A 9560-nucleotide genomic window follows, 5' to 3' on the forward strand; every position below is an offset into this window, starting at 1 on the left:
AAATATTATCGGTATTAGAGGAAATTCATGTTAAAAAGAAGAAAGTATCATGTTATGCTTAACAAATTAATATTAAATAAAAATATTTTTAAAACCCCAAATTAAAAGAAATTTATTATTTTCAATTAATAAAATAATTAATTAAATAAATAAAATTAAAAGTAATTGAACATATAAAACACACAAAAATCATATCATCTATCACATGTCGGTCATACTTTGATTATTTTGCTACCTCATAAAAAATATTGTTAGTATATTGAGTAATTTGTAAAATGTTTGATAAGTACCAAATCAAACAAAAATAAAAAGATCAAGTATCAAATTAGAAAAAGAGTCAAATTTAAGTACCAAATTAGACCTAAAAAGTTTAAATATCATCTTAAAAAAATATTAAATTTAAGTACCAAATTAAAAAAAAAAAAACATGTATACCACAAAGTCAACGACGAAAACGATTCTTCTCTTTATGAAGAACAAGAGCAAGAACTAATGAAGTATACCACAAAGGCTGGAGTAAAGTGAAGCAAAATCAAGTGTTTTTTTGTAATGGATGTGAGTGAATGTGAGAGTAGGACAGAGGAGGAGACCATGGAACTTCAGCATTTCAGTCATCCACATCCTTTGGTCTTCTTCAAATATCAGACTGTTGCAAGCAAAGAAGTAGACCCAGAAGCAGCTCGTTGCTTTGGGTGTGAGAATCCTTTAGAGGGCGGGAGCTACGGCTGCAATCAATGTAAGTTTTACCTTCATAAGGGATGTGCTGAGTTAGAGTTAGTCCCTCGGATTCAACATCCCTTTCACCCACAACACCCTCTTACATTTTTCCCACAATCACCTTATCTGGGTGAATACGTGTGTGGTTTGTGTGGCGGAATATTCTGGGGATTTGTTTATCATTGTGGTTCTTGTTTATTTGATCTGCACATCAATTGTGCTTTGCTTCAATCATCCATTGCTACAAATTTTCCCAATTCTTTGCACCACCATCCTTTACACTTCATTCAAAACCATAACGAGGAAGTTGAGCGCGATTGCTCCGGATGTCAGACACCATTATCTGGTCCGATTTACCATTGTTTTGATTGTTCTTATCCTACATTCTTTACTCTTCATAAGAAATGCGTTGAAGAACAACCCCTAGAAATTAATCACTCCTGTGACCGTAAGCATCCCCTTACTCTTTTGCCCCAACGACCTGCACATCCCGAGAAATGTAATTGCTATTTGTGCAAAATCCAATGGAACGGGTTTGTTTATTCCTGCTCGCTTTGCAACTTTGAGCTTTCAGTTGATGATATAGTTTCACCACCAACAATCACCAATGCAAGCCATGAACACCCGTGGATGCTTATATCCAAAAAAATGTCATTTATTTGTGATTTTTGTGGCATTGTCGGAGATCACTCTCCCTATCTTTGTGCTACATGCAATCTTGTTGTCCACAAGAATTGCATTTCATTGCCACGCAACATCAGGATAACACAACATTGTCACGTGATTTGTTTTTCATATTCTTTTCAACAAAATCAAGTTGAAGATTGTATGTGCAAAATTTGTCAAACGGAAGTTGATACAAGTTATGGTAGGTATTGTTGTTCTGCTTCTGGTTGTGATTATATTGCTCATGCACATTGTGCAACCAATAAATCAATTTGGGATGGAACAATTATCGAGGAAGGATATGATGAGAAGCATGGACCTTCGAATTTGATCACTGATGTTATTGAACAAATAAGTATTGAAGAGATAATGGTAGCAAGTAAGATCAAACATTCCTACCATCATCATAATTTAAGACTCACTTTTAGTGGTGAGATCAAAGATGATAGCCAGTGTGATGGGTGCATGAGGCCTATATCAAATCCTTTCTATAGTTGTGAGCAATGCAAGTTCTTTCTCCATAAAAATTGCGCTGAATTATCGAAAGAAATGGGACATCCATTTCACAAGCACGCACTTACACTCACAAACTCACGCACGCTCGTTGAATATTCAATTTGTAATGCCTGCAGTCATTGGTACCAGGGATTTAGCTATCGGTGCTACAGAAGAGGTTGCAGCCTCAACTTTGACATTCGATGTATGTTAATGTTGAACACCTTGAACCATCCAAGTCATGACCATTCACTCTTCCTTGAGCATAACCGGCAAAGAGATTGCAGTGCTTGTTCTGGAACAATGGAACCATGGAGTGTTGCATACAGATGCATGAAGCGTTGTGATTACACTTTAGATGTAGGTTGTGCAACACTACCACTCACTGCTTGGTACAAGTATGACAAACATCCTCTTACTCTGACTTATTCTGATGAATCTGAGCCTTCTCAACTTTACTGCGATCTCTGCGAGAAAGAAAGGCAGCCGAATAGTTGGTTTTACTATTGTGCTGATTGTGATAACTCTCTTCACCTCAATTGTGCTCTTGGGGATCTCCCATATATGAAGCTTGGGAACAAAATTAAAGGTACACGTCATCGACATCCACTCACTGTTGTGAAAAACATCTGGAATTGCCCTCCCTGTGTGGAATGTCGTGAGCTTTGCAACGGACAGGCCCTAGAATGTAAAGAAACTGGATGCAACTTTACCGTACACTGGGATTGTTGTTGGGATTTGACCTTCTAGGACTCTGGTGAACCGTTTCAATGATACTCCACTCAAGTTTACCAGACAGAGAAGTCGCAACTTCACATGTCTCTGTTCTGTCCATCTGCATGCATGTACCAGATTTGCCAACAATGGCTCATGTCCGTTTGTTTTTCTTAATTGCTTTTTATTATGTTATTGTTGTCTAAGAACTTCAAACTTGTTTAAATCAAACATGATTTGAGGCTAGTCATCAGAATTCTTTTAGGGTAAATATACATTTTGGTACTTGAACTTGGCTCTAAGGTTCAAATTGGTACCTGAACTTGACGCCTTGGTTCAAATTGGCTTTTTAGTCCAAATTAGTGTTTGAGTTAGATAACGTATTTGAACCAATTTGAACTATGAAGTCAAGTTCGGTACTAATTTGAACCAAAATGACAAGTTCAAATACCTAATTGAACAAAAAAAATTTAAGTACCAAATTAAACCATGAGGTTAAGTATTAATCATTTTAAAATTTTTAATCATTCGAATAAATAGAAAAATTGTAATTTTGACCCTTCGTGAAAATTAATCATATAATTTAAGCTCTTTTAGAATAAAACTTTTAACTTCGGTCTCAAAATTTTAAAATTTTATCTTAGCCCCTGCAAAGTTTTTGGCTTCGTCACTATAGGGGACTGTCACCCAAATATGAGTTTTCATATAAATGATGATATTATAAATTAATATATAGTAAAACTCTATTTTAGTCCTTTAAAATGAAAACAATTTTATTTAATCCCTTTAAATATGATAAATTTACATTTTAACCTTTCAAAAATTTATAATTTAATTTAGATCCAAGGGAAGGAGGTTCTATTGGTTGAGCTCATCCACCACACCAAACATTAATTATTGGCAAAAAGAAGTTACAAACTTACAATGCATGGAGAAAACATAGAAATGTACGAAAAGAAAATCCCAATCCTTTTGCATTATTTCTCAATATCAAGAGTACTTAAATTTTTAGTGATTATGTTGAGATTTCCAATAAAGTTCTCTTCTTTTTTTCAAGAAATCCAAAACTCTGGTGTAATCGGGGACATTGTCTTTGATCACAGGGTGTTCGCTGAAATGCCTGACCCAAGCATGCAGGCGTGGGAAGCTATCGGCTTTAATGAAGTTTACTCCCCCCACCACCTCTTCCATGGGTGCCAACATATGAATAACCATTCCAAAAACAAGGTCAGCTACGCCAATTTGGTCGCCGCCAAAGAACTTTTTGTCTCCAAGACCATGTTCCTCAATCGTCCTCAGAATTTCATAGTTGTCCTCGATTGCCTTCTGCTGTTCTTCGCCATGTTTAGCAAAGAATTCCCACGTTGGTTGAGTCTGCAAACTTATATTAATAAGGTTAGGATCAAACATTACTGGTCTGCAAGTGGTTTGAGACTAGATCCCCAGCTTGGAGGGAGGGGTGAAATTGGTTTTAAAATGGATTAATTTGAGTTAAATTTTTTTTTTATCATTTTGGGTTCGAATTTTTTACGGTCTAACTCGTTTTTAAGTTTGGATTGGGCAAGTTTTGATCAGTCAATCCTGGATTTGGCTTCACTCTATTACTTTTAATCTATTAATATCCAATGCATGTCTAATGATCATTCACTAATTAATATTTACATTTAATAGATGGTCCTACACATTTGAATGGTGATGATAATTATATTGGATATTATTAATGGAAGAAAAAGTAATGGAGTAGATCTTGACCCGTTAATTCTAACCCAAACTTAAAAAATTAACCCAATTATATTGAATCCGAACAAAAAATGACTTATATCCAAAACGATTTAGAATGATCTAAATCCAAAATGATCTGATCAAGTACCTTGAATTGACTTGAACTCAAGATGACTTAAGCAGGAAAAAAAAAACTAACTAGTAAATTGGAAATATTCGAACCGAAAATAACCCAAACATCACAAACTCAAAACTGATTTAAACTTGAAATGACTCGGGCCCAAAACAACCCAAAGTTTTAAAAACTAAATTGGAATTATTAATCGAGCGAGTCTTAGTTCAATCGACACAATTACTATTGCAATAACTAGAAAGGCGTGGGTTTGAGTTTAAAGATAAGGAGAGATTATAAATAAAAATACATGAGTTTGAAATATTGACTTATGATTATCAAATCAGACAAATTAATTGAATTGAACTTCCAGACTCGAATCAAAATTCACAAGAGAACAAATTTGGGAAGAAAAAGTAGATTAAAAAAATGAGGAAGCATATGACAAATGTTGAACAAAATCAAGATAACACGTACGTTTTCCTGAATGAATTTGGCCCAAAATCTAGCTACGGATCTCTCGTAAGCATCTTTTGGCAACAAAGGATTATGTGGCCACACTTCATCTATATATTCCAAAATAACCAATGACTCTACAATTGGCTTTCCTCCATGAACGAGCACTGGGATCTTTTTATGAACTGGGTTGTACTGCAACAACAGATCACTCTTATTATAAGGCAGATCTTCTTCAATGTATTCATATTCCACACCTTTTAGCTTTAATGCCCAAATGACCCTTCTACTAAAAGGACTTGCCCAAAACCCAAAGAGCTTCACTTCATCCATGGTCTAGTGTTTTGGTCTCTGTTTTGTGAAGTAAACTAGGGGCCATTATATAATTGTTTTGGGTGGGGGGATTTGGACTGTTCTTGGTCAGCCTAAATACAATCGTCATGGATGATGTATCGCAATTACTAATACTATGGCTTGCTGCAAATTATATTTTGCCAGATTCTCCAGTTAAATTATGCATATATGCCGGTTTTTTTAATTAGTTAAATAGGTCGTTTTTTTCAAGATTTAAGGAAATAGGTTAATTTTGATGAGATTGTATGAAAGTACTTGATGAGATTGTATGAAAATGCGTCCAGTTGTACGTGCTTTTGCTGACACGTCAGAAAAACGTGCCAGTTAAAAGGTTTTCTAAAAATTCCAAAGAAAGCTCGTCCAGCTTCCTGGCAACTGTGCAGCTGGACACGTATTTCATACTCTCTCTCCAAAATCGGTCGAGTTTCTTAAATCTTCAAAAATTTTGGTACCGAAGGTTTATTTTGGTTCAATTACGTACTTGAACTTGACGTCTTGGTTCAAATTAGCTTTTTAGTCTAAATTAGTACTTGAGTTAGATGACGTATTTGAACCAATTTGAACTACGAAGTCAAGTTCGGTGCTAATTTGAACCAAAATGGAAAGTTTAAATACCTAATTGAGCAAAAAAAAATTAAGTACTAAATTGAACCTTGAGGTTAAACATTAATCAATTTTAAGTTTTTAATCATTGAATAAATGGAAAAATTGTAATTTTAGCCCTTCGTGAAAATTAATCATATAATTTAAGCTCTTTTAGAATAGAACTTTTAACTTCAGTCTCAAAATTTTAAAATTTTATCTTAGCCCCCGCAAAGTTTTTGGCTTCGTCACTATAGGGGACTGTCACCCAAATATGAGTTTTCATATAAATGATGATATTATAAATTAATATATAGTAAAAATTCTATTTTAATCCTTTAAAATGAAAACAATTCTATTTAATCCCTTTAAATATGATAAATTACATTTTAACCTTTCAAAATTTTATAATTTAATTTAGATCCAATCCAAGGGAAGGAGGTTGTATTGGCTGAGCTCATCCACCACACCAAACATTAATTATTGGCAAAAAGAAATTGTTACAAACTTACAATGCATGGAGAAAACATAGAAATGTACGAAAAGAAAATCCCAATCCTTTTGCATTATTTCTCAATATCAAGAGTACTTAATTTTTTCTAGTGATTATGTTGAGATTTCCTATAAAGTTCTCTTCTTTTTTTCAAGAAATCCACAACTCTATTGTAATCGGGGACATTGTCTTTGATCACAGGGCGTTCGCTGAAATGCCTGACCCAGGCATGCAGGCGTGGGAAGCTATCGGCTTTAATGAACTTTACTCGCCCCACCACCTCTTCCATGGGTGCCAACATATGAATAACCATTCCAAAAACAAGGTCAGCGACGCCAATTTGGTCGCCACCGAAGAACTTTTTTGTCTCTAAGACCATGTTCCTCTCGTCCTCAGAATTTCATAGTTGTTCTCGATTGCCTTCTGCTGTTCTTCACCGAATTTACGAAAGAATTCCCACATTGGTTGAGTCTGCAACCTTATATTAATAAGGTTAGGATCAAATATTACTGGTCTGCTAGTGGTTTGAGACTAGATCCCTAGATTCGAGGGGGTGAAATTGGCTTTAAAATGGATTAATTCGAGTTTTAAATTTTTTTTATCATTTTGGATTACTTGTTTTGGCCATTTTGGGTTCGATTTTATACACCAAACAAAACATTAATTATTGGCAAAAAATTTTTTTTTTATTGTTACAAACATACAATGCATAAAAAAAAAAGTAAAAATGCTACAAGAAAAAGAACAATCAATCCTTTTGCATTATTTCCCAATTTTTAGTTCTTAAACGATCAAAAGTACCTTCTTTCTTTCTTTTTTCTAGCTATTCTGTTGAGAATTCCTATAAAATTCTCTTCTTATCTTCAAGAAATCAACAACTTTAGTGTAATCAGGGACATTGTCTTTGATCACAGGGTGTTCGCTGAAATGCTTGGCCCAAGCATGCAGGCGTGGGAAGCTATCGGCTTTAATAAACTTATATCCCACCACCTCTTCCATAGGCGCCAACATATGAATAATCATTCCAAAAACAAGATCAGCTATGCCAATTTGGTCGCCACCAAAGAACTTTTTGTCTCCAAGACCATGTTCCTCAATCGTCCTCAGAATTTCATAGTTGTTCTCGATTGCCTTCTGCTGTTCTTCGCCGAATTTACGAAAAAATTCCCACATTGGTTGAGTCTGCAAACTTAAGGTTAGGATCAAATATTACTGGTCTACAAGTGGTTTCAGACTAGATCCCCAGATTGGAGGGGTGAAATTGGTTTTGAAATGGATTAATTCGAATTTTAAAATTTTTTACATTTTGAATTACTTGTTTTGGTCATTTTGGGTTAGATTTTTTGATGGTGTAGCTTGTTTTTAAGTTTGGATTGGGCAAGTTTTGATCAGTCAATCCTGGATTTGACTTCAGTCCATTACTTTTTAATCTATTAATATCCAATGCATGTCTAATGATCATTCTCTAATTAATATTCACATTTAAATGGTCCTACATATTTAAATGGTGATGATAATTGTATTGGATATTATTAATGAAAAAAAGGAGTAATGGGGTCGATGTTAATCCGTTGATTCTAACACAAACTCAAAAAATCAACCCAATTCTAGCTACGGATCTCTCGTAAGCATCTTTTGGCAACAAAGGATTATGTGGCCACACTTCATCTATATATTCCAAAATAACCAATGACTCTGCAATTGGCTTTCCTCCATGAACCAGCACTGGGATCTTTTTATGAACTGGGTTGTACTGCAACAACAGATCACTCTTATTATAAGGCAGATCTTCTTCAATGTATTCATATTCCACACCTTTTAGCTTTAATGCCCAAATGACCCTTCTACTAAAAGGACTTGCCCAAAACCCAAAGAGCTTCACTTCATCCATGGTCTAGTGTTTTGGTCTCTGTTTTGTGGAGTATTTACTTTCTTGGGTAACAAAACTTTTTTCACTTTTGCAATTTAATCCTTTCTTAAATTAATATGTCATAATATACTTCCCAATGTTGTCATAACTCAAAATTCTCCTTTTTGTCACTTTATTTACTTACTATATCAAAGATAATATCTTACTGTAAAAAGTTTTGGGGTATTACAAAAATTGTACGATGTTAATTGTTGACACCATTTTTTTGATGAAACGGGGTCGACTTGGATTTTACAAAATAAAAACGAAAATGGGAGTCGCCACCAATCTTTTTTGATAAGGTGTGATCGGATCACCTTAAAAAGGTTGTTTTCAATAAACGATTTGATTTTATTAAAACAACGATTTTGGTCCACGAAATTCAGAAAAACGGATTTGGGAGTCGATTACGCACGAGGAAGGGTTAGCACCCTCGATATGCCCAAAATTGGTACCTAGTCGATTACTTAATGTCTTGGTGTCGAAAATTAAAAACTCGAAAAGAATTTAAAAATACGATCCCTCTTTATTGTGTTATTTTTTTAAAATTAATCGAATAAATCAAAATGGAAAATGCCTCCTTATCTCGAAGTAACAAGATGTCACATCCAGTAAGTTAGGACACAACATCTCGTATTTTGAGAGTAAGCTTGCCTTTTATTTTTTATTTAAACCTCGTTTATTTTAATTTTAAAAGGATATTCGGTTACTTAAAATCAACGAGAAAAATCGAAGCCCAGTAAGTTAGGGCACGACTTCTCGAATTTTCTAAACATAGAATATTGCCCTTATTTTAAAAAAATCCTCGTATCGAGAAAACTACGTGTCATATCCAATGCGTTAGGACACAACATATTGAAATCCCGATAATGAGCTTTTATTCATGTTTTTTTTATTAAAGAGCATTCTCGATTATTCAGATTCAACAAAAAAAATAGAACCCAGCACGTTAGGGTCCAATTCTCTCGAAGATCCCAAGTATCGAGTATTGCCTTTATTTCCAAAATTTTCCCTTTTTATGAATTTGGGTAAAAAGTTGACGTAATGTTAAAACAATGTGTAAGTAAAGGGGTACATTGATGAATGACGACAATATGAAAATACGAGTAAACAAATTATGGTATACATAGCGACAATACACACTCAACATACATTATTTGAGAACTAAGATTAATAATCAAGGATGAATAAATTAAATAACATATATAACAATTTCAAGATGAGTAGTACAAAGCAAATTAAAATAAATAAAGTGTAGAACAATTTTAAAATGATAGTAAATTAATTTTAAATGAATAATGTAAAAAGAAATTTAAAATCAACTATATACAAAACAATTT

General features: G+C 34.0%; 2 protein-coding genes, 1 long non-coding RNA gene and 1 pseudogene across 5 annotated transcripts; 2 read left to right on the plus strand and 2 right to left on the minus strand.

Moving 5' to 3' along the window:
* The first annotated feature begins 449 nt into the window (after positions 1–449).
* Positions 450–2838, plus strand: LOC128039719 (uncharacterized). The gene has a single exon (XM_052627982.1). It carries the CDS (start codon positions 550–552, stop codon positions 2626–2628), a length of 2079 nt encoding a protein of 692 aa, XP_052483942.1. The 5' UTR covers positions 450–549; the 3' UTR covers positions 2629–2838.
* Positions 2839–3487: 649 nt separating this feature from the next.
* On the plus strand, positions 3488–7724 carry LOC128039725 (uncharacterized). Of its 3 annotated transcripts, none has more exons than XR_008194200.1 (3): positions 3488–3539; positions 6513–6803; positions 7226–7724. It is a non-coding gene; the product is annotated as an uncharacterized LOC128039725 (long non-coding RNA). The 3 variants fall into 3 exon arrangements; XR_008194199.1 differs by lacking the exon at positions 3488–3539 and adding an exon at positions 6173–6354; XR_008194198.1 differs by lacking the exon at positions 3488–3539 and having other exon boundaries at positions 6172–6803.
* Positions 3547–5218, minus strand: LOC105796591 (probable glutathione S-transferase). Its single transcript, XM_012626339.2, has 2 exons — positions 4904–5218; positions 3547–3966 (listed from the first exon to the last, which is right to left on the minus strand). The coding sequence occupies exons 1-2, from the start codon at positions 5213–5215 to the stop codon at positions 3601–3603; spliced, it is 678 nt and encodes a 225-aa protein (XP_012481793.2). The 5' UTR covers positions 5216–5218; the 3' UTR covers positions 3547–3600.
* On the minus strand, positions 6789–8202 carry LOC128039723 (probable glutathione S-transferase; annotated as a pseudogene).
* Positions 8203–9560: the final 1358 nt, after the last annotated feature.

Source organism: Gossypium raimondii, chromosome 3 (assembly GCF_025698545.1).
Source record: "Gossypium raimondii isolate GPD5lz chromosome 3, ASM2569854v1, whole genome shotgun sequence".
Lineage (NCBI taxonomy): Eukaryota > Viridiplantae > Streptophyta > Magnoliopsida > Malvales > Malvaceae > Gossypium > Gossypium raimondii.

Bases quoted from the DNA above. Each gene is read 5' to 3' on its own strand.
- LOC105796591 (XM_012626339.2), bottom strand. From the start codon at position 5,215: ATGGATGAAGTGAAGCTCTTTGGGTTTTGGGCAAGTCCTTTTAGTAGA. The intron at 3,967-4,903 runs GTACGTGTTATC...ATAAGTTTGCAG, and splicing joins CCAAATTCATTCAGGAAAAC to ACTCAACCAACGTGGGAATT.
- LOC128039719 (XM_052627982.1), top strand. From the start codon at position 550: ATGGATGTGAGTGAATGTGAGAGTAGGACAGAGGAGGAGACCATGGAA.